Genomic DNA, 27,050 nt, shown 5'->3' on the forward strand with positions numbered 1-27,050 from the left:
CACACCCGCAAACACCATGTAAGGGTAACTGTGAGGGAGAGTGGCCAAGATATTCACAGCCACAATAGTGGAGACGGCAAAACAAATGGAACTTTAACATTTAACTAAGGAGCTGTATTTATAACTGACAAATACAAGACGTCATTCAACATTTCTCTCATGTATTTATAGACTTTATGTCTCGCAATTTTCACTCTAGAAATATAGCTCGACAAAACAAGCTTAGTTTGCCATCAAAAGGGAAAAGACGCTTGTGCGCTAAAAGCTACTTTGGCTCCTCCCTTGTCACAAGGGTACTGAGAAAATAAAGAAAAAGCTCAATAAAGGGGAATACTTAAAAATGTTGATGAGAAGATAAAGGCAAATTGATGGAAAATATATACCTCTTAAGGTCCGTGGAGAATAAAAAGATTAGAACGATAACAAGAAAGATTGACATATCCCAAATTTCCGTTAGCTGAGATTATCCGAGGGAGCGAGCATGAAGAAAAAGAAATAAAATATTTAGATGCATAGGGGATATTTATTTTTCAAGAGACAGCTTTTTGATGAACATTACAGTCTACCTGAAGGCACATAAAAGTTAGCTGGATGTAGACTTGGGAGGCTGTAAGCGGCAGGTATCAAAGAAAGCTAATATTCAGAGGGCTAAAGTTAAAGTGCACCATGATAGCCAGAATGGCTCTCATCTGAGAAGAGAAGATTAAAATCAGTGGGACATCACAGCAAGGCAATATGAAGTGGGAATGAGAGGAAATTTCTCTCTCGCTGACTCACTCTCTTACAAAGATGCACACACATAATATAGTCTCCTACAATAAACCAATTACTAGTCATTAATATTTAAGGGCCTAATTTCCATTCATATGTAATATATTAAAAATGTGCAGGGATGAGCAAAGAAAACGGCTGACCCACAGATATCCGCAGTGAGCTCGCTGCCCCAAACAGAGAGAAATGAACATCGGGGTGTTTTGTGTTTTATTGAGACAAATGTCCCCTGCCTGCACCAGCAATTAATGGCCTTCCCATAAAATGTGGAAAATTGCACAATTTGAGGTGTTTCTTTTCCAAAACAGCCTCGTTTCAAGTAATAATGGACATTTAATCTGGAATGCATGATTGAGTGATTGAAATGTGAGGAAAGGTCTCGGGTAATCAAAACAATTCACCCAAAAGGGAAGTATCTCTCCACTCAGACACCGATGACAATTTACAAAATGAGTATGTGGTAAAATGCCAATTGAGATCTTGTTTGTGAGAGACTGGAGCTGTTAAACAATGAGGCTGAGAGTGAGAGTGGGTGTCTTTTTACCAGGCTGGCCCCGGCTCCAGATGGACACCATCATGTCCAAAGAGATGATTTCAGAAGAAAGCGGAGAAAGACGAGATAAGAAAGAAGAAAGAATGAGATTTCTGGAGAAGAAAAGCACAGGATAAGGACACAGAGAAAGCTGTCTTGGCGAACGGTCCCTCCTCTCAATTAACACAATCGGAAATAAACAGCCGTGTACTCCAGGGAAGCATGGCAAACCATCAAGCTTGACTCCCAAACACTTTGACATAGAAGATATCAAAAGCTAATCATTGCACAAACGCTATCAATTCAAGGCAGACTGTCCCACAGTGGGCTACAATGTCTTCACTTGAGCTTAAACTCATTAGATTAAGGTCCTTATTACATTGTGTGTAGCTGAAAAGGAAGAGCTTCAGCAATAGCCTAGGGATGTGTTTTTTGAAAGAGCAACAAGCTTTTTCAAGGTTTTTATCACCGAGACATATTGTTAGTAAATGAATACCGCTTAACGGGATTAAAATAATTTGCGTAGCACTTGTTGCAACATTTGCTGCTATGTTTTGTGAGCCAAAACGTCTGTTAAGTATAGTGAAGAAGCACTACAGGGGCTACTGGTCAGCAACAGTTTTCTTGTCTAAGAGGCTGCCGAGTGTCTGGTGAGGTGGCCGATCATGCGTGAGTGTGTTTGATCCGGTGGCCAGGTCAGCCCTGATGTTAACAGAGTTATTAGGGGACTTATTAGGAAGAGTCAGAGAGCCAGCTAAACCCCCCACTGATTCCATCATTACTGCCGTTGTGGCTGGGCCATTACCGCCCTGCTGCTGGGGCTTTGTAGCAGGGATTGAGAATCAGCTGGTGTGCACACCACATTGGCTCAGTAGGGGAGAGCATGTGTGAGGGGCAGAGCTGTGGGGATGGAGGTAAAGCAAAAATGGGTGTCAAAGTGGGGAAAACTCTTGAAGGATTTGATCTAATTTATTGTTATGAGGGGCAGGATGACTGCAGCCATCACTTGTAGTCAGGTTTAAGCCAAGTTCAGTGCTGACCTTTACACTGAAACTTCAATATGTGTACCTTAGATAGATCCCTAACACCGCTTTTTCTTTGTGTGTGTTTGATTTTGTTTCCTTTTTAAATTTACAAATAATTCCCGAACAACAAAAGGATGTGCGCCGCCTGTCACTCTATGATAGCTCGGATAGGCTTTATATATATTCCTCTCTGCAACTTATATATGACACATAAGGAACATACAGTCCATGTCGGGATTTCAGTTGTTGTTGAGTAATCTCCTTTCTTTCTCTGTGTTGTTTCTGCTGAGAAGCCCCCCCAGACATCACCATTACAAACTGGCACATGCCCTTTGTCCATCACCAATTGATGAGGGCAATGGAGGAAACATTTTGGAATAAAGGGGGTGTGAAGTTTGCCAACATCAATCTTGTTTCAAATTGAACCGCAAAGTTCCAGCTGAATGAATTGCCTTTCAAATGCAGGAGGCCATGGCTACACGCATTCAATCCCAGAGTGAATCTGTTTTGATCCCAAGAGCCGTACAAAGGCGCAACACACTGATTGATAAAGCGAACTGAGGGGAGATGAGAGTAAAAGAAAAAAAGAGAGCCAAGTCAATGGGGAAGAGTGTAAAGGGAAAAAGCCGATACAGCCAAGTAAAGGCAGAGAAGATCGAATAAGACAAAAGACAAATAGCAAAAGGGTAAAAAACTATCTGAATGCAAAATAAGATAATTCTACAATTGAGTCCAAGTTGTTCTACAGAGACCAAGTGTTGTATCATACACAATTACTTGGGTGGTTTTAATAGAACACCGAGATTTCTATGATAACACATTTGTTCAGCTCTTTGTGGGGTGGAAACAATTGTCTGATCACAAACTGCAAAATGGTGTCAAAGGTGAAGACGATGGCACGACATCAGTGTCCACAGTTGTAACACATTTTCAACATGCTGCATCCTTCCAAGAGTAAAACAGAATAAAGCACAGCTAGGCTGAAACAATCGGGCTGAATGCTCTTCCCTTTATAGAAGCCACAGAAGCGTATTCCACTCAGAGATGGGCGTAATCTGATTACTTTTTTCAAGTAACGAGTAAAGTAAGGGATTACTATTGCAAAAACGGTAATTAGATTACCGTTACTTTCCCGTAGGAACGCTGCGTTACTGCGTTACTAAAACCGTGATTTTTTGCGAGAATGTCTCATGACAGTGACGTAAGCGAGTGCGCCGTTAGTGACAACAGCTGTGTGCAGATCAACAGTGGATCATATATCGAGTGCAGAGAGAGTATGAGCGTGCAGCGTTTAAAGCGTGGAAGTACTGACCTTACTTTGAGTTTGATTCCATAAAAAGTGACAAAAACATTAGTGTCCGCTGTGCGTGGGAAGAAAACTTCTTTTTACAGCAAAAAAACCCCTAAACTTCCAACAAGCACCGAGTAGCTACGACGTAATGGGAAACTCACAGAGAAACTCGCGGATTCTTCCACTGACCGCGGCACACCTGCACCAGGGTAAACCTCCGCCTGCCACACTCCTGCTTTACAGGTGAAAATAGAGCAACAGGACCGCTGAGTCTTTGACTTTATTTATTTTCTGCTGTGTTTCACTTGCATCTATTTGAAAGACTGAGTGTAAACACAAAAAATATTTTATTTTATGAGCTGGAATGTGCAGAAAATAGGTTTAAATGTTAAACTAATTTCTTCCAGTCAGAGAATGTTGCATATAATTAAATTTTTGCTTGATGCATAAAGTTAAAAGATTAAAACTGATAAAACAAGTTTTAAAAAGATGCTTTTCCATTTGATTACATTTTGTATGATGGATTATGCAGAAAAAGTAGAATTGGGCTGAAAGATCTATCGCTTTATCACCTCTTCAGGGTGTAAATCATGTTTTTAAAAAGTAACTAAGTAACTAAGTAATTAATTTCTTTTGAAAATAAGTAATCAGTAAAGTAACGGGATAACTTTTTGGGGGAAGTAATCAGTAATTAGTTACTGATTACTTTTTTCAAGTAACTTGACCAACACTGATTCCACTTACAGCAAAAATATGAATTAACACCAAGTTGTTCAATAAATAAACTTTGGATGAAACAGCTGGATTGTGTTGCTGTACAGCCTTAAACCGTTACATTTGTGTACGTTTGATTGACGATGGCTTGAGTTAAAGTTTTCTTTCTTTTTCTTTTTTTCTTGGAGGGGGCATGATTCATTTGAAGGTCTTTTTCTCTATTTATGCTGTATTTATTCTTTGTAATCATACAAAGTTACTGAAACTTGTAACCACAACAATGCATCACTGGAGAGCACTGATTTAACAGGTGCTGTATATTTACATGTATATTTTGGCTGCTGTTAGATTCCCTCATGTTTGATTTTTACACCGTATGCCTTTCAGGATGCAGCCCCAACCGGCATTATTCAAAGCATTAGAATAACTATCTAAAATCCTTCTTTTGCATAACTACATCCTGGTTTAATCGTGACCACATCCATTTAATGGGCTGGTTAAATGGAACTGCTATATTTTCAATATGTGCAATACAACTTTTTTATGTTATTCAACATCCAAAGGCGGAAAAAGAAATGTTAAGTATGACTTAGTCAGTTAAGACCCAGAGTAGTGACTTATGTTTTAAGTTTTCAATCAAGTTGAAAAAACATATTATAATAAATGACAAAGAAAAAATAGCCACTTTAAAAGACTGAAGCCAGGCTTGAAATCCCTCCTGATTATCATTTCCTTTTCTTGGTAAAACTCATTAAACAGTAAGACTCATAAAAGCAGCAGGGGAGATGACAGTCTAGCATTCTCAGTTGTTTTAGAGGCCTCTGAGCGCAATAAGCATCTGAAAATTGGGGGCTGTTAAAGTGATTCTTTTTTTTCTTTTACTGCCAAAGTGTTGTTCTTCAACAATGCAAGTAACAAGCAAGAATCCCAAGAAACGTGGAGATAACAGAAGCCTTTTTTGCACCATTTTCTGAGGGCAGCTCTGCAGGGAAGGCATTTACACCTGCTTGCCTCATCTTTCACGATACACTAGGCCCCCAAAGTGTGCTTGACTTATAAATATCCACATCTTGTGGCAAAGATGGAGGGACCACAAAAAAGCAAAGAAAAAACAACAAGTGTGTGTGCGTGTTATTTAAAAAAACAAAAACAAAAACAGGGATATTGTCTGGGCAATATCCCAGACAAATGAAGTCTGTTTTCACTAGTGACTTGTTTGTCAAATCACCACAAAGGATTTATGGTCCGTAGCTACAATGAGAGGTTACACTGAGAGTACGAGACCTCAGAAATTAATCTTGCTAGTGCTGGTCACGACACCTGAAACTCCCCCCACCCCCAAAACTCCTTTAAACTTCACCATTCTCAGTTAAACAACTGGACTTGAGATAGACGAAAACTTTACACCAATATAGGTCAAACTTATTCTTTTTTAAGATAAAATATTTCATTTTTAAGCACGCTTATCCTCAGATTGAACTGAATGAAGCATGAAACATGGAGAAGAGGAAAACAAATGAATTACTATCTCATTTTAGTAAAATCCTATCTAGCACCTTTTCTGCAATACGATCTACATCAAAGCCCTTCGCATTGACTTTCAACTTCACTGTAGGGAAGGGAGGGGGGGGTGGAAGATATACAACATTAAACAGCATTTTTCATTCATGAGCAAATCATGTTCTGTTTCAACAATAGAGGAAAAAGAGCTGATTCAGTGAAGCCGCTGCAGGGGTAATTGATAGGGATCCAGCAAAGGTAACTCCCGGGGGAAATGCTGGATCATGAATTCCTACCATGCCAGCGGGAACAAGGACTATCTATAGACGTTTTTTTTAATCCCCAGTGGGCGAGAAAGTGGCTTTAATAAAGAATTTAAAAGGACATTTAAAGCTGAATTAAAGCCATGTGTCTGTGAAACCAAAAAAAGGTTAAGTTCAAATTTATTATAAGAATCAATGGGAAACATTTTTTACTGCACTCTCCAAGCGTAGCGCTGATTTACACTTAATATGAACACTTTCTTCCTCAATAACAACTCATTAATCTAATAAACGAAAAAGTAAATAACTGTTAACTGCAAAAAAAAAAAGGGTTTCACTTCAATTACTTGAACAGCGTTAAAGAGTACATGTTAAAAATTATAGCGCCTGGCAGATATCCCTTCGTGAAAGATGAGAAGGGAGTGGCATGACTGCTAGGCCTATCCCTGTCACTTCATTAAGCTTTGCAATAACTGTTCTTTGCAGCCCACATTCTCCTTCCATCTGTATTATGCTGGTAAATCACCTTGCGGCAGCCAAGGGAAAATTGCTATTTATTTCGCAGTACAAAAAAGAGACGACTCTCGTTTGTAGACCTGGAGGCTATGAGAAAGACGGAGCAAGAAGCTGCTGCCAGGCTGACTAGTGTCCAAACAGATGGTGGGTATAAGAGAAAAGTTGGAGGATTCTGTATAGTTATGTCCACACATGCTGACAGAGCTCCGATTTGACTGTTCTGCGCTTGACAGGACTCTGACTTCTCCCCTCCCACTGTTGCTCGAATTAGAGGGGTGTGCTGCACACACATAAATACACAAACACACATGCACACGCTCGCTGTCAAAGAAGTGGAAAACACTCAAATTGTCATGGGAGGAATACATCAAGTGCCTTCACACACATATTCTTCCATATAAAAACAAACTTGCGCTGCACTGCTTGTGTTGTTCATCAGCAAGTTAGGTAGCCTGGTTGTGTATCTGAGAAACAAACTGGCCGGGACAAGTAAATTCCCAGAGCTTCTTTCACCAAAGCCTTCACGTCTTCCCTGATGGAAGATTGGTCTACTGGACTGGAAAAGGCAAGAACCAAACCAAGCATGGCCGCTCTTGATTCACACATATATGTACAAGCTCGGGTTTGTGCACGTCCACACACACAAAAATAAAAACCACTGATCTGAAACTACTCAGTGGGTACAAACAGCAAATACAAAAAGGAGCTACTTGGCATTTTAACTTCCTCATAGACACATAAACACAGTGAAACACAAGCATTGGTATGCATAACTGGCATAGAGATTTGAACTGAGACCAAACAGAAACAGTGGTGGTGGTGTCGAGACAATTACGTTTTAAGTGAGAAAAGACGCCAAAGGAAGCATATGTCTGTTGACTAATTAAGGATGGGGTGGAGAAAGATGACGCCTCCTTACCTTTGCTCTGTGAGGAGAAGCAGAGGGAAAGCTGAGCAAATAGGTCAGGATTCTCAAACTTCTCTTCTTTGACTTTGATCCAGAAGCAATTCTCTGCCATTTCCTGAGGCACTATCTGCAATGACACAAGGATTCCATTATCACCACAATCAGAAACCGTCATTCCACCAAGCTGCCACTCAAAAGTTCTTCTCACTGGAGATGGAGTTTGTGAGTGTTTTTGCTGCGTGCGGCCACACACATGCCCTTGAGTGGCATCTTTAGCATCTGAGTGACAAACAAGAAATAACCAAACAGCAACAGGAGAACGTGAGGGATACATTAATATTTGCATATGACGAGAAACCGCATGAACTTAGCCATGCTAAACTTTACCCGAGTGAACAGACACAAAAACCAACATCGTAGGAATCACACGGCTGCTTAGTAAAGACAAAAATGGAGGCGTGTAAAGGAAGATCAAGACATGAACACATCTAATTACTGTAGTAGTGTATCATCAATATCTATACCATTTGCCTACTTCCGCTGTACACTGTATTAAGTGCTTTAATGAGACCATATCTGTGGCTTTTTGTCAAACACTCGAATTTGCACTTGACCCAGTGCAAAGCTGCCAATAACCATCTTCGAAAACACAGTCATTTCACACTGAAAGACGTCTAAGTAAAACACTCATGCAACACAGACCAATCTCCATCTAGCTCTGGTCCATTACTCCCAATGCTGTATAGTAACAGTAATAAGTATAACAGTGTTGCAGAGTCAATCATGAGCTTGTTTTGGTGTCCGGGATAGATAACCTCTGTGCTCTTATTTGCTTCTATTCGACCCACGTATACAAACATAACACACATGTGCCTAAAATAGGTTTGTTTGTTTTGTTTTAATTGCCTATGCGTATAACAGCTGTTTCACAAGAATTACAAATTATTGTAGCAAGAAAAAGAATTTTACCGAAATAAATATGTAAATATAAATAAGGTGGCACGGTGGTTAGCACTGTTGCTGCACAGCAAGAAGGTCCTGAGTTCAATTCCACCATCAGGCCGGGGTCTTTCTGTGTGGAGTTTGCATGTTCTCCCCGTGTTTGCGTGGGTTCCCTCCGGGTACTCCGGCTTCCTCCCACCGTCCAAAGACATGCAGCTTGTGGGGATAGGTTAATTGGATAATCCAAATTGTCACTAGGAGTGAATGTGAGTGTGAATGGTTGTCTGTCCCTGTGTGTTGGCCCTGCGACAGACTGGCGACCTGTCCAGGGTGTACCCCGCCTCTCGCCCTATGACAGTTGGGATAGGCTCCAGCGCCCCCCGCGACCCTGAAAAGGATAAGCGGAAGCCAATGGATGGATGGATAAATATGTAAATATTAAAAATGACTTAATGTTAGCTTTCCAAGTGTTTAGAATGTGGAAGCAATTTATAGTTTGCACAATTGCGTGTGACCAATGGGGGGACACACAGCATAGTAGCAATTTTAGGGTTGGTATTTGACTGTCCACAACATGAAAAGCAGAAAAACAGACAGGGATCTCATGAATTTTATCAAAGGGTGGCTATGGCTTTTGTGTGACAGTCATTGACACGCCTGGCCCTTTGAACTCTATTAATAAAAAGGAAGTACTAATCAAAGCACATCGAAATTCCAGAAGTGACTACTTTAATTGCAACTATATTAAGGTTAGGACATGTATATCTGCCAATATACACTATGCAGAGTGTGAGTCTGTGAAGTCACAGATTTCAGGCTGCACTCTTTTTTCTTGTTTTTTTAAACCGACAGAAATAAAAGCAACAGAAAAATACTTAACCAAATACCTAACCAACTAAAAGGTTTCGTCTACATGAAAGTAGCACAACAAAACAGCTTGTGCTTTAGAATTTTTTTCTGCTCCTACTTTGTGCTATTAAGTCAAGGCAATGACATGAAACAATCTAACCACAGTCCATCTCTCTTTTAAGTGAGGTCCTGAATTGCAGGTAAACAAAGCACCAAAGACACTATAAAAGCTTGTGAATTAGTCACATATTTTTTCAAGACCGAATACAAAGGTATTTTGAGGTAAATCGCATAAAATGTTTTTATATATACAGAATATATAAAAAAATAAATAAAGTGTTACCATTTTAAATTGGCTTAAAAGAAAACTGAATGAATCTGAACTTATTTTCTCATTTTCCTAATATTTTGTTTAACATTTGGCCTGTAAGTGAATATTGGCTTTACCCTGTTGGACCTGAGCAGAGCGAAACACAAATTACATCTTTATGCTTGTGAGAAAGCCCTTACTGCAATTTAATGATTTAATTTTGAGCTTAAATATGAGCTACCTCAATGTGCTCTGTACAACTCATCCATTGAATCTCCACCTTATCGTGGTGAAGGTGTTTGTGTGTCGAAGTGATCCCAGGAGCTATGTTATTGGGAGCTTATGCTGGTTGCGTAGCCCAAGGCAAACTGGTCAAACCTGTAGCTACTGAAACTAGCTCTTAAAACTTCCATCATCTCTCTGGTAGGAAAGGAGCCTGAACTAATGAGTGATGTTGAGCAATACCAGGTAGATATAGTAGGTATCATCTCAACACATGGCTTAAGGTCTAGAACCAGACTCCTTGAGAGAGCTTGAAAGGGATTCTGGCAAACCATCAGTAACTGAGGAGGGAAAGTGATGCTCTACTCATACTGTGTACAGTGAGGGTGGGACGCCACTGACTTCATAACTCCTAGATGACAGGTCCCTTGGGATGGATGAAATTCACCCCGACTATGTTCTGGCTCTAGATGTTGTGGGATTCTCTTGTTTAATGTTCCTCTGTAGGGTCGCATGGAAATGTGGGCTGCTGGAGAGAAGAGTCTGTCTGTTAGTCGAATCTCATGGAAACGAACAATGAGTACTGGAACGCTGGACCAGGTCTTTATCCTCCTTTGGACATTCAAGGCTACGTGGGAGTTTGCCGAACAAGTCTGTAAGTGCTTTGTGGACTTGGAGAAGGCATTCAACCGTATTCCTTAGGCCAGTGGTTCCCAAACTTTTTTTGCTAGGCCCCCCTTTGTTTTACAAGAAAAATGTTTGTCCATGATTTAGACAAATCGTGGCAGGATCAGCCTGATGTTATTTGTATCCCGCTGCAACTTTACTGTATAAGAGCAAACATCTCCAAAATGTCAGGAGTAGTTAGTCATTACAACAAGTGTTTGTAAAGTAAAAATCAAGAACGTGGGATCCTGTTTGTCTGTGATTTGGAGAACCCAGCGCTGCTCCCGACGAAGGGAAAACCAATCCTGCAGGGAGACCTACCTTGGTACTTGTGCAGGTGAAGCCAAAGGGAAGATTTGCTTCACCGTATTTTCTAGTCTTTGGCTTAGAATGAAGTTGGTTTGGAAACATATTCAGCGATGCTTCATCTCCTGCTTTGCGTTTCTGTGGGCGCCCCGTGCTAGCAGTGTCCAAGCGTTTAGTTTTGGTTCCCCCCCCCCCCCCCGGAATGGCCCCACACTTTGGGAAGGTCTGCCTAGGGGATCCTGTTTGGACTGGTTCAGGATACTGGTCCTCTATCCAGTCCCTGTGCAGCAGTAGTGAGAGCTGTACAGGACTTTGACTGATAAATTTTCTACTGGCATTTTCTGCCCCTCAGACTCGAATAAGTAAACGAAGATGGATGGATGGATGGTAGCTGCTCAACATCTTCTTAAAACTATAAGAGTCACATTTTCTCATTTGTACGATACTTTTGTTGGATATGTATCGTCTAATAGAGGGAAGGTTTGAAATTATGAAACAATGTCCTTCCCCTTTCTTTTTTATACAACCAAATCATTCCTAGTACTCCTATACTTCTGCCTGCTGCACACAGCGAAGACAGACGACTCATGTCCCACTTAATCGACACAAGAGACACAGATTGTTTTTCCTCAGGTGGTTATGAATTTCATTTGCATCACAAAACTACATTTCCTGTGGAGGCAAGGTTAATGCTGCTGCACATTAACCTGTTTCTGTACACTTCAGAGACAACGGTCATTTGTGCTACACCGCATGCACACAAGTCATATAACACAACTGAACCACATAGATATTTCACAGGAAAATGACTAATCACATTTAAAATATCAAGGCAAAAACGAACACACAGGAATGCCTTCTATTAAGAAACAAACTGCTGTTTCCCCGACTGTTTACACAATGGGTATGACATCCCATTATTATTAATCTTACTTACCGTTCAGGAACCTCCTACACAGAGTCAAACATTAGCATATTTGCCATTTTAAAGAATTCTTAAGGTGACCAATAATTCAAACCCAGAACACCACCTCAGTGCTTTTTAGTGCAGTGCAATCACTGTTGACTTGCATTTTCACATTGTCGCTTTATGCCTTTGGTGGCATGTGGTTGGATAAATAATTGGGATAAGACAGAAAAATGTGCATGACCTGTTTAAGCACTGTAAAATAATAAGCACACGGATAGATACTGTCGACAGCCTTCATAATTATTTTTTAAGTGGCTTGATTCTACAAAATCATTGCACTTCTAGCATTATGTGAAGTAAACTAGTCTGATATTTTGTTTGCAGTCAGTAATTTCAGAATAAAACACAAGGTCACATAAGTATCAGTAAAGAACCATTAAAATAATCCTGAGAACTCCTGGGGCAACGGATAAATTATCTATGGCAAAATACAATGCAAATCAAGAGAATGTCCTATTGAAATTATATTCAAATGTGATGGAAAATTACACAACAAAGTCTCCATTCAATTATGCTAAGAATGTGCAAATCCAAGGACATTTGAGTGAAAACTGTTTACTGTTAAATCCTTTGAAATGGGTGCTGAGTATGGAGCACTTTGGCCTATGGCTGAACGAATGTTTGACTAGATTAGAAACAGATTTAAAGAGAGGTTTCTTTTAGTTTGAACCTTCAACTTTACACTTTATCACTCTGCAAACCTACCTACAAAATATACAATCAATCAGCTTCTAATGCCAGTCCAAATTGTTTGAAAAAAATGCTTGTAAATAATGTGCAAATTAGGTAATGGAAAAAAAATGGAAGTGTAACATTGCATCTGCACCAGTGTGTGAATGTGTGTGTGAATGGGTGGATGACTGGATATGTAAAGCGCTTTGGGGTCCTTGGGGACTAGTAAAGCGCTATATAAATGTGCATGTGTGTTTGTGCTATATAAATACAGGCCATTTACCATCTGTACACTGTTAAGTAACTAATACTATAAGTGAACATAAGATTATCTACTGCAGCCAATGACTGCTCAGACTGCTATACCTTGGTCCAGTTGACCCTCTTCATGACAGTTTCAGGCTTGTAGGTCTTCTTGGGCTCCAGTCCATAAGGCAGCTTAACAACAGGAAATCCAGGAGGTGGTGGAGGTCCTGGTGGGCCTCCAAACGGGGGTGGAGGCCCAAAACCAGGTGGTGGCGGGGGAGGGGGTGGTCCACCACCTGGCGGTGGAGGAGGTGGTGGTGGCGGAATGCCAGCATGGCCAGGGACAGGTGGAGGAGGTGGAGGAGGTGGAGGAACACCACCAGGTGGGGGAGGAGGAGGTGGAGGTGGTGGTGGTGGAACTCCAGCACCTCCTGGAAGTGGTGGAGGTGGTGCTCCAGTTGCAGTAAGGCCTGTAGCAATCTGCAAATACAGAACACAGATGTCAACAATGGCCCATATATGCATGTAAACTCCCTTTGATTTGATTGAAACTGATGTTCCTAATACAAAAAGCTACAAGGACAGTAAAGAGGCCTCCGTGTCCTATGTGTGCAAACCACTAATCTTGCTTTTACTGATTACCTGCTCTACAAACTCAGCCACATCTACCTCCTTTAATGGAATGCATCCGTTTTATATCCTTGAAACTTGCCACTAAAGTCAAGAATTATAAGGTCAAGTGGGAGCAAATTCACTAGACATATAAAGGTCTGTGAATTTTCTTATGTCTAACTGGCATATCTCTGGAAATTAGCGAAGTTAACTTTTGCTATCAGCCCTGTAAGGATCGTTCCCTTTGCACGCCACTCGCTATATGTCATTCCTTCAAAGCATTTTCAGGCTCCTTTTATGATGTCTACATTTCTACACTGGTATGTTTCAGCCTAATTTTATAATGGATTTTTCTCTCATCAATCAATACTAGACAATATTTCAGCAACAAAGTAACAACAGTTGTCTTTTATAGATTATGTTTCAATCAAATATATAAATATTCCATTTGCAGATTCTTCAGTTAGAATTTGGTTAACATTCTGGTGGCAGAAATAAGAACCTTAAGTCTTTGAGCTTTTTAGAGTTTCTCCTTTTCTCTATGGCAATAATGCTCAGGCACAACTAGGTATGATAGGGGGTGTCAAAGAACAGCAATGTTCATGTCTCTCTAGAGTTGCACTATTATAGTTAAATGCAGCTATAGTTAAATTTGTGTTTAGCTTTAGCAGAGCATTTGCTTCTCATTTTGTGATAATTATTCAGGTAGTGGCAAACTTCCAGTGGACTGTCATGTGCCTTTTAGCATCCATCTGGCCGCTCTTCCATAAATGCCTGATTGGTGGAGTGCTGTACCAGTGATTGCCCTGTAAAAGATGTTGGGGAACAGAATGTCTCCAAAAGATGGATCTCAACAGCAACCACAAAGTTCTAAGTTACATGTCTAACAACAACAATTTATCCACGATTAATCAGCTTGGCTGGGCTGTCAGACCTAGAAAGACTGTGTCGGTGGTTCATTCATTTGAGAATGACGGTAGCTAGTAGCTACCATGTTCTTGGACAGTTTTACTAACACACAAAATGTCTTGCATCGTCATACCTTTCTTTCTGTGCATAGTCTGTGCATAGTCTCGAACCCTATATCCTTTATGCCTTGGTTTTCAGTCTGTGACCATTATCTATGAGGCCTCATACAGAAAGATTCCAGGTGTTCTTATTTTGAAAGCTCACTTGCTGGTAACCAGCTAGTCCCAGTCCTTCCCAACTCCCAACTCAATACCGCTACTCCCCAAAACGTCTCTTGTCTTATATTTGGATGTACTCCAACTAAACTGTCTTGGACTACTACTGATGATCTACTGCAAGATAAAGGGGTACTCCAAAAGGAACCTGCTGCATGTGGATAACTGAGCCGAGAAGGACTGAAGTGCAGAGGGAGGCCTTATGTGTTTGGAAAACCGTCCTCTCATTGGAGATAATTAATAATAAAGTTTATATTTGTAAATTGTAAGTTTTTATTCCAGCCTAATAAATCAACAAAACACCAAAAATCTGTAATTGCTTGATATATACCAAAAATAAATAATGCAAATACAGTAAGTACACCCTAGCTCTGACAGGGTTTGATTTTCAGAGCTGATTAGATGTCTGCTCTTACCAAATAGGATTTCCTCTTGCACTTTTCATTTCTAAAACCAATTCCGTACTATTTAAATTTCCCCTACTCACTTGATTGTGTGCTTAAAATGCAATTGGCTTCATATTTAAAGACATTACATATTGTTTCATTACATAATAGCATTGGCGGATTGTTTATTAGAGACGGAATTAAAAAGGTGTTCTGCCTGGAGTTTTTTTTTTCACAGATTGCCCAGAGCCTCTCAGTAAAATCTACATCCAATGATTACATGTCTGTCAATCTCAAACCCTCTGTGGCCCGTTTTCTCTTTTAAGATTAATATGAGAGAATGGAAGCAAATTAGCTGCTAAATTAGAGTGCCGTTGTTTCCATACTGAGGGGCCCTCCGAGTATCTCTCTCTCTATCCACCTCCCTGTTCTACCCTGTAATAATAAGCCCAGTGTTCCATGGAACTCTTGGGATCCCAAACCACTGCCGCTGGCATATTCTTCCTCAGGTATCAAAATAAACACAACAAAATGTTGTAGAGGGAATAAACGTTTGTACGTCTTTTACCTTAAAGGAAATAAGGTGATTCTTGTGTTGCAATTATCAAGGTCACACATGATTTGCATGCAGTGTATACAAAATATACAAACCCAAAGTATATATATCTGAACTAGTAAATAGAGGTCTATGTTATATGTGCAAAAACCATGATTACTTACTAAAATACAATTTAAATTCACTTTTACTTCAGATCTAATATGTGTATTTGGCAGCATATTTTATTAAAATATATTGTGCTGGCAAGTGATCCTTTTTTTATTGATGTTACTCTACCAGAGCCCATCTGGAGCTCTGTGTAAAGTAGACAACCAATCTAATACAAAATCTAACCCACCCAAATGGATTCATACTCTTCTGAACTCAAAGGGGAGGTCAGCATGACAGGTAATTAACTCTGAATGCTATGTGATTAAATCTTTGCCCAATCTCATCTCTGATAAAGAAATTCAATCACAAGTGTTTACTTATGAAAATTACATTAAACAAGCAAGCAATGTGTGCGGCTGAAAGCAGCTATAGAGATTCTCAACGTTCAGTTGATATATTCTCTCGCTCTTCCACACATGCAGTATACAGAGCACATTATTTGTTGCTGATTAGTAAAGTCAAGAGGCAATAATTCATTTATATCAAAAGAAAAAAAAAGTATTTTTGTGAACTTTTTTTGTGAAGTTCACAAAAGTTCTATGTAATATGTGCTATATAATACAAAGGGCAAGCATGCTGAGAGAAAATATGAGACAAAAGATCAGTCCAACAATCCAAAAACAGATTTAAAGCACCACAAATCAATGACATTAAAACGCACTTGGATTTTTCGGGGATTAAATGTGAGATTATGTCAAGGGCCACACATGCAACGGGGACACCCACCTTGGCTTCAGATTCCCTGATGAGTCTCTGAGCCTCTTTGAGCTTGTCATTTTCAATAGTTAACTGTGCAGATACAACACACACGCACATACACACACCACAGATACACATGGGAACACATACATTACAAGAGGCACAGAGGGCAACAAAGAGGCACAAATGGGGGTGGGTTAGATTGACAGGAAACAGGAAGACTAGTACAATAGAGCAGGTACAGTACTCACGCCAAACACAATCAAGCCAGAGAAACAACAAGGACGTCCTTCACACAGTTAATGACAATGGCAGTACAGTGTTATATTCCCATTTTGTCTGAACAAGCTATTTGATGTGCAAAAGGCAAAGTAGAGTGTACTGTACTTTTACACTGAAAACAACATCTAATCTTTCTTCAAAAGAACGCCGGCGCGGAGCAATGACTGCATGAAAGGAACAAGGCGCAGCATCACTGACAGTTGGTGTACCTTCAAAAACCTAATTCTATTTCAATTTTTTCTCATTCTGGCATCACAAAATAGATTTCAACCCAGAACTCTTAGATGTGTGATGGGCATTGATTTTACTGCGCAGCCTTTGTTTTAGAAATGTACCGATTTTGCTTTGATATTTCACTCCGGGCAACTTTGCCAAAAGAAAGAAGATAGGAATATATTCCAAAGTAACAACAATTTTGTGTTTTTATGGAGTTATTCCCACAGAACATTCCTTACTATGAACTGTAGAAAACTAAATATTGAATGTGTGTAATGGAAGAGAAGATGGAAACTTTTCAGCTGCGTGTCTTAAGAAGAGTTTTTTATTTTGAAAGAATTTTGTATAATGGTAGTGAAGTGCAATATTCAAAGCAAAGAGAAATGCTACTTTATAGTTCAACCTCAGGGATTAAAAGTTCAAAGCTATGAGATATCTAAGTTTTAAATGGTAAATAAATGGTAAATGGCCTGTATTTATATAGCGCTTTACTAGTCCCCAAGGACCCCAAAGCGCTTTTAAAGAGCAAGATTTTCAGCAGGTATCATTTCCCCTGCTTTCTGAGGAAACCAGATAGTTAGAATAAAAGCATGTGTAAGAATGTAATGATGTATGACAGATGTGAATATTCTAAATTTAACTGTGTATGCTGGGGTAAACGCAAAGGCACACATATTTACTACACTGAAACTTCTGCAGGCATTATCAGTTTAGAAGAATTCTTTAATCAGTCAAGGTAGACAGCAGTTTGGCAGTAAAAGGCAGAGAAAGTAGTCTACTGCACCTCCAGTTGCTCTCGGGGCCATGCTGGGTCAGCTACAAGATCCCCAGGTTGTTAAAACCTATTAATGGGATGGCACTGAGTTTTCCAGTCTACCACTGCAGTGCTACATTATTCATCAAATCCGGAGCCAATTCAGTGAATATCTTCCCTTTTGCCTTGAATGGATCCATGCTAAGGTTTGGGGAAAAGGTGGATGGATTGCACTTTGTTGTGATTTCGAAGTCCTTCTCCTAATGTTTACAAGGAGAATTTCCACTCAACTCAATTGGGAGATAATCACACAGACACATCAAACAGGCTGCTTGTTACAATGCCAAAGTTTCTGAAGAAACACTCTCATTAAATGTGCTGGTTCACAAACAAGGTGAAGAGAAGCAACTCAGGCATGCGTGAGTTTTAATATCTGACAAGAATTCAGTGTAGGAGATGAAAGGTTAGCGTTAGCTCCCACTTCATTCATATTCAGTAAAACGGCAGTAATCGCACAGCTGCTTTGATGGGCAAGCTGAATGCGTGTCCTCACACCGATTTAAAGGCTCTGCGCACTCACAGTTAATGACTTTTCTACGGCACTAGTATCGTGTCAAACACGGAAAAGGAAAAAAACATTCTTACAGACCGGTCTTCCTGAAGTAACAGAATCTCAACTGTCTGAGAGGATTACATCGTTGTTTGAGTTCTTACTACAGACCCAGTATTTTTTGTAATTTTCTGACAAAAGGTATAGCAAGTGCAGTCTTCTCTTACAAATACGATACGGTATATAGCGTAGTTACGTTAGGCTGAATTGGGAATAATCTAAAGTTCTTACAGCAACACTCTGGTAATTTGTGCCAAACAAATGACATGTTTCCCTGTCGAGGTTAATGTCTCTGCAGCTCTCCAGCAGTAGCTGTTCTTTGAAGGAGCATTCAGACAAACAGAGAAAGAGAGAGTTTGACTCTCCGGGGCATCTCTGCTGTACGCTACGTGTTAATGCACCATAGCCAGCTAGTCTTCAAAAGACACAGACCTGCTATGGGAAGATGAGGGAAAGGTGTGTTATAGTGCAGAAAAAAGATTGTTAAAAGCTCCAACGAGGGAATTAGGGCAGGTAAAGGTAGCGCAACCTGATGTACACAAAGACTGAGCAAGGCAAAGAAAGAACAAGGCTGAGCAGGGGAGGTGGCGATTATGGACTGATTAAAATGGGCTTGCAGTGCTTAGGAAAGGAGTGATGAGTGATGAACTAGTTTGGGAACAATGAAAAGCCAAAACAAATTCAGCCTGTTTGAGGTACCTGTTATATGACCAAACCCATGAACAAACAGCACGGATTTATAGATGCTCAGTGGATACAGGAGCAGAAGAGATTTGTCCTTTTAGATGTCACAGGTAAAAACACGTCCTGTTATTGATCAGACACTTAGTAAATACTAAGGTATGCAGATGTTTACTGCAGTACGCTCTCTATGGTAAGCTTTGACTTATCAGGACATAATAAAGGATTACATATTCCTTACAAGGTCTTAAAAGTAAGTAAATACAACCTGAAATAAACAGCAACTGTCTCATTATTATTAAAATTAAGCCAAAATGTAGAAGTCATGTGTGAGAAACAAAGCAAACCCTATAATTCAAAGGCATGTAGAACTCCTCTTAGCAGCAATAACTCCCAAATGTCTTTAATCAGTCGTTTTCTGGATGACTTTATCAGTTCCTGTTGTGGAGGAATTCTCGCATCCTCGTATTTACTGTGTGATGTTCGCAGGCATTCATTTATACACAGCTCTCTTAAGGTCCTGCCACATCTTTTCATTCGGGTTCAGGTCTGGACCTTGACTGGGCCATTGCAATACTTTGATACTTTTCTTTCAACAGCCATTTTGTTGTTGCTGCTGTGCTTGGGATCATTTTCCTGTTGTGTGTCCTAGTTTTAGCCAAGCTTTAGCTGCTGGACAGATGGCCTCATATTTGAATGTAAAATACATTTGTATACAGAAGAGTTCATGGTCTACTCAATAACTGTCAGGGTCCTATTTCTGCAAAACAAGCCTGCCTGAAAATCATCACCCTTCCTCCACTGTTCTTGACAGTTGACATGCTTGTGGTGATGTGCTGTGTTTAGTTTTCCCTAATGTGGCGCTGTGCATTATCCCCACGTTGGTTTTATCCATCCAAAGGAGATGGTTTCAGAAGCCTTGTGGTTTGGTCATATGCAGCTTTCCTAACCCAAGCCATGCTGCCATGTTGTTTTTGGAGAGAAGAGGCTTAATCCAGCCAACCCTATCAAACAAGCCATGATTGTTCAGTCCTTTTCTAACATGAACTTTAACATTTAACTTGTTAACTGAAGCCTGCAGAGTCTGACATACGTAGCTTGTAGGTGAATTGGCTGGCAAGTCCACTCCTGGGAAGACTAAATGTTTCCACTTGCAAATACTCTTTCCCACTGTAGAATGATGGACTACAGTGGGACCATTAGGACAGGTACTTATGACCCTTTCCTCACTGATGAGCAGCAACAATTGCTTATTCTGAGATCACTGCTGATATCTTTCCTCCTTTGCATTGTATTAGCCCACACCTGTACCATCCAGATGTGCAAATTGTCACGAATTGCTTTTAAAGAGGTGCTCACACACGATCAGTTAATCAAGTGCATTTGATTAGCAGTACCTGACTGCTACTTAAACTCTTAATTCCCAGAACTAGAAGGGTGCACTTGGTTTTTCACACATTGCTTCTGTTATATTTGGCTAAAGTTTGTATTGTAATGTATTGTTGTTCATCTGAGCTTGAACTAAAATGATTTTAGAACTTACTAAGGATGTTAAAAGTTAATTATAAATATGTAAAACTCATTCTTTTTATCAGGGCTGTGCACCTGCACACACACCTACATTTCTATTAAACGGTTAGATGTAATGCGTTAATGTTGCCTTTGTTATGGCTCAATTTGACACCTCAGAGGTTACAAGTGCAGGTAAGAAGTGGCGACACACCCTGTAGGCGTATGAAGCACAGAAGTGAGATCTACACACAAACTGAATCCGAAGGAGAAAACGGCTACATAACTTTGGCTATGAAACCAGCTGAAGTTCATTCTGCACAACAGTATTTTTTGTAGACTGACGTGAGATCTGAAAGGTTCTGAGCTGTGAAAGTGATTCCTGGACCACATATGCAGGTGCAGTTTATCAGTTGGTAAGTACCAACATAAGCCACGAGATATGAATGTTTGAAAGAAAAAGCAACCTCTGGTACGGATGTAGCTATACCATCTTTCAATGCTGGTTTATATTAAATTCCCTAAGCAGGGAGGCAAACTGCCTTTTTGTCCCAAGGTAGTACTAAAGTGTTTGAAATTGGGTTAAGGGGGAAATAGCAGTCATTTTCTGCATTCAAAATGGAAGATTTTGCCTGGGAAGAAATGATGTGGAGGCCAAGAAAAAGAAATGCAATCGATGTCTGTGATGATAGAATTTCATAGGAAAAGCTTCAATAGAGCAATTCGTCCATATAAAGAAATACAACTTAAGAAGGAGATTGACCCCTTATTAAATCAAATGTTCTTGCATGGGTGATAACTCCCACTTACAGTAGCTTTGCATCTGTAAGTGGGGTGGAAAGGTATCCGGATAAAAACAAAACTTTCTTTTAGTGGCGCCATTACTTTTCTGTGCTACGATTTTAGGACAAACACATTTATTTGCACATTCTTAGTCTTTCATTTTAAAAACAGAAAAGTTTTGGACAACCGAGCTTCACCTATCTTTGTTTTCTTGTTTTTTGGGGAAAGATACACTATAAAGATCTCTGGGGAATGCAACATTGTTCTGTAGAGTAAAAATGGATTTACCTGGGACTCCAGGGCTTGGATCTTCCCCTCCAACTCTTTGATTTTTTCTTCCTTCTTTTGAGACTCGGCTTGGGCCTCCTGCCGTGCACTGAACTCTTCATCAAACTGCAACAAGAAATACTAAGATGTCTATGTGCAGAACACATATACAAAGATGTAAACACACGGGCACAGAGGGTGGTGAGCGGCAGGGTGTCTCCAGAGATTGGCCACAGGGCATGTCAACAGACACCAAAACACGCCACCTTACACTCTCTGGACAATTTCTGTTCATAGGTCCCGTGTCCCCAGAGCCCTGTTGTCCTCTGTCTTTGGTTCAGGCTTGGCTTTCATGTATCCTGATGGTTCTAACCTTTGCAGAAACTATGCCGTGTCGTTACAATGATTTCACTGTCCCAGTAGGGTGCCCGGTACGATGGTGGGGCATGATTCTTAAGGAAAAAACATTCCCAGGACCCCCACTGGGGTGTTGTCAGCCCGTGATAATGTTTCTCCATAAAACACAATTTATTACTAAAAGTACGACGCTGAAAGAAAGGTTTTGAATTTTATTTCTCTCCAAAAATACAAACCATCAATCAAGCCAGTAATTGAATGATACCACAACTAATTTAAAATACAGTAAGAGGCCCATAAAGCATCAGCTTAAAAACATGTATCAGAGTCTGCATATAACTTAACTCTACCCTGGCCCTGTGCACAAATAAGTATACATCAGAACATCTGCATTGATTCTTGTAATGCTGATACGGATCATGTACCGTCACAGCCAGGTATTGATCAGGGCATGGAAAATCAATAGCTTGTCTGGGAGCTCGGAGGAAGAAAAAACTTTCCTGATGGGAGCTGACCAACCGAGGGGCGCTGCTGGAGTGATTAATGTCTCACCTTTTTGGAGAACTCTGTTGCCTTCTGCTCACTCTCTTCAACTTTGGCTTTATCCACAAGCTGATCTGCAAGAGAAGTTGGCCATGGTCAAAAGATAATTCAAATGCATCTGTGGGTGTGCCTTACAGGCTCCTGAGATTTACAGTCGCATATTGTTTTAAAAGTACATAAAAGCTGGGGATTGTTTTTTCTTTGTTTTTTTAAATCTTGGAACAACTGTTAGGTCTGGGAGATCGCATCAATCACTGAATTTTTAATTTCATTTCATTTAATGTAGCATTATCAGCCAGCGATAACATAATATTATTTTTTTTAGATTTCATTAAAATTGTATTAACATTTAAGCACCTTGTGCAACTCTTGGTTCTGATTAGCAAATGTACTTATCTCTCACCCCTTCATCTATTCCACTTCTTTATTAACATCAGTGTTTTATTGTAACAAGAACACCACCACCGACTGTTAGCTATCTGTTGCCTAAGGGTATGTGCCTTGAAACAAAAAGAAAGAAATCAGAGTATATAAATATGGATCAAATCAGACGTCTCTATCTTTTATTTTATTTTGTTAGCTTTGCCTTTACAAATCCCACATTTTACATCTGCCCTGTAGGTAGCAAAAGTGCAAATTCTAGGCGTTAATTATTTGCTAAATCACATATTTAGCTACACTTTTTTCATTTAGAAAATGAAAAACCTGTGGTGAATGTGGATAAAAACACAAGTGAATAGACACCTTTCAAAAACTAAATGAAGATGTGAAAAGAAAAACAGATTTTTTGTTTCTTTTTAAAATTACTTGATTAAATCCAAGTGAAGTGAGAAGGAAAAAAAACGTCTTTAATACTGCACCGATCCTCTGTGCATAGGTTTAGAAACTTTTAATGACCCTTTGTTGGCAAGTTGCAGAACTGTTGGTGACACAACTGAGAGACACATGGTGGTGTTATTTATTTCTCTGTTTAAAAAGATACCCATTAGTAACACAGTGCAAATAGATGTTTTCACTGGAAGACTACAAGCAAGATTTTTTTAAAGTCTAACAGGGCTTTTTCTTCCTGAATTAACTGGATTCAGTTAACTAATAATTAAATGACCCTCTTATCTTATGACAAGTCACTGGAGATGTTAGACGAAGGCTCTGGGAGAATAATGAATATAACTCCTAATATAACTCCTGAAGCACAGGATCTAAAAAAAGTCACCTTTACTTAAGGTACTTGTTTTACCTTAAGCAAAGGTGACTTTTTATTCATATACTAACATTTAGATTTTGTTTGTCAACACACATCATATCATATGACATAACAGGCACAGTTCAAACCACTGCATCGCTGTGCCGTCTTACAGTATGTGTAATTAGCAAGTAACAAATGATTATGAAACAATTCTCTAGTTACCAATCATGTGGGTGAAGTCCACATCCAATCTTTTATTATAGACAAACTCCGGGTCCATCCCGCTGCGATGGAGGACCACCTGAGACACACACTCTTCTATCACCTTGTAGTACTGAGGCCTGAAGAGTCACGAAACACAGTAGAACAATTAGACAAACCACAGAAAGATATGAGTGACGCAAACTCCACAAGGCTAATTAACCACAAATGAGTCTGTTATCCAACCCAGAGGTCACAAAATGCCATGTCAAAAAGGGTGCTGCTGGACAAAATAGGCACCCTATTAAATTTGATCAACCCTTACATGGAATTAGCAGATTAATGGGTACACAGAACCCAAGTATGTGTTAGCCTTTCAATTTCAAGGTGACTGACAGTAGCCGAGGCCATGCTTGCCCTCTTGCATAATTTGCAATCATCTTTGCCAATTAGAGAAACCATAAAAACTGAAATGTAAATCTAATCAGTGTAATGTGAGTAATTGAAAGCACAATGAATAGAAAAACATGTCAGCCAGTTAGGAGTGTGACACAGTGCTTGGTGTTTTCAAGAAGGTTGTGCGAATCGGCCCGAGAGTCCGACTCTAGCACACAGGCTGGTATGTGACCTTTTCTCTGTACCATTATCAGCTTTAATTGCAAGTGACATTTAGCAAATACAATGGCAGTTTAAGCAAGAGATAATTATTTTCTAAGCAAGACATTGACCAGAAAACCATTAAATGTGAAAAACTGACACTTAATGATGTTCATCAAATTAAACCTAAATTATGGATTTTTTCAATTATTTTAAATATAAATGAATAAATACAAAGTATCCTTTTTACAGGTGCACACAGATAGGACCGACTAATCCTGTCAATGCTATTTATTTATTTTTTATTGGGCAATAACGGTTATTATACAATTAATTGGTGGAATATAGCATTATCAATTGGACAAACAGGATAAACAACCCAGTGGTTCAATAATTACATGAACTCCTTTCATCTCTTTTAAATAAACATATTTTTAGTGGGTGCAGTGAGCAAAAGCTATGTCCCTCTGTTAAAAGGAACAATTACATGGTACACCAGTCCAGAGAGGCTTTCAATGGCAAATAATACTAATTTCATGTAGATTAATTCTATTGTTATTTAGAAAATATAAATGTGTATTTGCGAGCAACCATTTGGGTGTATAATTTTACAACAAGAAGATGACAAAGCCAACACTGGAAAATCTGTAAACCTGTATGTGGCTAATATTAATTCATTATTAGTTCATTTATAGCTTCCTAAAAATGAAAATCCAAGCTGCCAAAAATCCTGACATTTTATTCCATTTTTGATCTAAACAAGACACTCAAAGTCTGATCAAAGACTGCCCACCTGAATGGCTCTGTACCAGAGCACTACAATGAAAGAGCATTAATGTCACGAAAAATAAATAATTATGTTAGCAGGCAGAACCATGAATAATGTGTCTGCTGTCAGGTAATTTGTCTGAAAAGATAAAAAAGTACATCATTCAAGTATGTATCTGAGCAAAAAGGAACACACTTTGTTATCAAACATTAAATGCAGAAAACTTTTGTTTTGTTTTTTTCTTCGGGGCTTTAACTCCGCACAAAAATTCAAAGGCTATGTTCTGATGATACCTTGTGGGTGGACAGACCATATCATGTTATGAGCAGGAAAATGAAAAGCCACAAAATTCTGAGCCAAAGCAAATAAGAATAAATCAGCATTTAGGTGCTCTGTTTTGAAAGCATGAAATGCCATACATTAAGCCTGGTGGATTCGCCCACTCATGACTGGAACAAGCGAGTGAAAGCTCACACATCGCCCTGCATGGCTTAAGCACTATGGCACTCGGCTTACAACTGTCACCAATGTACACCACATTATTATCTCAATAAGCCGCCCTATTTTCCCTCCGTCCTCCATCCTCCGCCACCACCAGGCAGATAGGGGCTGGGTGGAGATAACTGCAGACGGAGAGAGTGACCCAGAACTGTCAGGCCCCTCCACAGTGGGCAGGGCTGGGCTCCAGAAGCAAGCATATGTCCCCTGCATCGTTCCCCACCTCTTCTTTTACTTTGGCACCTTCATTTCTTCCAGTGATAGCTTGCAGTTCAGCACAGCCCCAGCCACTTGATCCAGCTCTGCTCCACATAGCCAGTGTAATCCCCATATCACCAGGCTCCAAAAGAGCAGATCTGCTCTATATTTACTGGGTGGGTTTGATGTGCTCCCATTCATTAGGCTTTCAGGAAGAGATTAATTATCAAAAATACACCAAAACCCCAGAGGGGAGAAAAACAACTAGTGTTGTGTTAGAAGGAATTACAGTAGACAGAGCAGCTGCCCATTATAGAAGGTCTTATTATTAGAAGACTAATTATAATATTTAATGAACGCTCATTTAATGTTATTATTTGAAAGGAGAATTAAGGAGCCAAGTGTAGCGGTAATTCAAATTAATACAATGACAAAGAAATGTAATGTCTTACTTTGTACAGAAAAATACAACTACAAGTTTATTCATGTGAAAGCTACCTTTAAAAGACTTCCACCAGTAAATAATCCCAGTTAAACCCAACCATTTACTGGCCTCCCACTTTGTTTTAGTTTCATGTTGTGGAAATGGTATAGCCACACATTTTAACCACAACCCTAAAAGCTGATAACTCTTAGGGCAAAGGCCAAAAAATAGCCGATAGTATCTATTGGAAATAGCTGCATGCAGTGTAACACTGTGTCCTCCATCATCCTAAGTGCACAGCAGTGATGTACGAGGAATAAAAAGGCCTCAGTCATAATGCATTTCGGGTGATAATGTTTGGGTATGAGATTTTCCTTGCTTTTGTTATGCAAGCTCAAGAAGAAAGAAATATTCCAAAACATATCTTTAAAAAGGCCGTCCGATTTTTACGAGTTTTGGTACTGATCTCTCTTTACTGCTGGCTTACACTGTGGGCACTCGAGCTGAGGTGGACATAGTGATACTGGATGGTTAATGCGAATTCTATTTCTCACTTCCTCCGAATAGATGAGGAATACATAATTCATAACTCGAGGGGAACAGCAACTTGTCTATGGTAAATTCATCGTCCTCCTCACAGCTTTCCTTCATCTTTGAACTCTCTTTTTTAAGTCTTATTTCTGCAAAAAGATCTGACACAGCAGCGAAATCACCAGAATCTATTTAGAAGAGTGTCGACCTTCCCGGCTACTGATATTTTTCCTCTTCAAAGGTAAAATAAAAAGCAACCCCCACAGGTTAAAATCAATTAAATTAAAACTACCGCCTCTGCTAACCAGTTAAGTTGCAGTTTACAACCATATCTGTATAGATTTATAATTTA

The 27,050-nt window shown here is 39.6% G+C and overlaps 1 protein-coding gene across 9 annotated transcripts in view; it reads right to left on the reverse strand.

Annotated features, from left to right (window-relative positions):
* Positions 1–27,050, reverse strand: part of diaph2 (diaphanous-related formin 2) — a 365,791-nt gene that overhangs the window by 209,482 nt on the left and 129,259 nt on the right. For 7 of the 9 annotated variants that reach the window (XM_076875695.1, XM_076875689.1, XM_014412641.3 and 4 more), the window contains 6 exons: positions 23,703–23,821; positions 22,304–22,368; positions 21,416–21,520; positions 16,320–16,382; positions 12,823–13,182; positions 7,532–7,646 (listed from right to left, as the gene is read on the reverse strand). In XM_076875695.1, coding sequence (XP_076731810.1) covers positions 7,532–7,646; positions 12,823–13,182; positions 16,320–16,382; positions 21,416–21,520; positions 22,304–22,368; positions 23,703–23,821 — 827 coding nt within the window. The remainder of the gene's footprint in view (positions 1–7,531; positions 7,647–12,822; positions 13,183–16,319; positions 16,383–21,415; positions 21,521–22,303; positions 22,369–23,702; positions 23,822–27,050) is intronic. The other 2 variants (XM_076875708.1, XM_024805265.2) reach the window with 1 other exon arrangement.

Source organism: Maylandia zebra, linkage group LG2 (genome assembly GCF_041146795.1).
Source record: "Maylandia zebra isolate NMK-2024a linkage group LG2, Mzebra_GT3a, whole genome shotgun sequence".
Classification (NCBI taxonomy): Eukaryota; Metazoa; Chordata; class Actinopteri; order Cichliformes; family Cichlidae; genus Maylandia; species Maylandia zebra.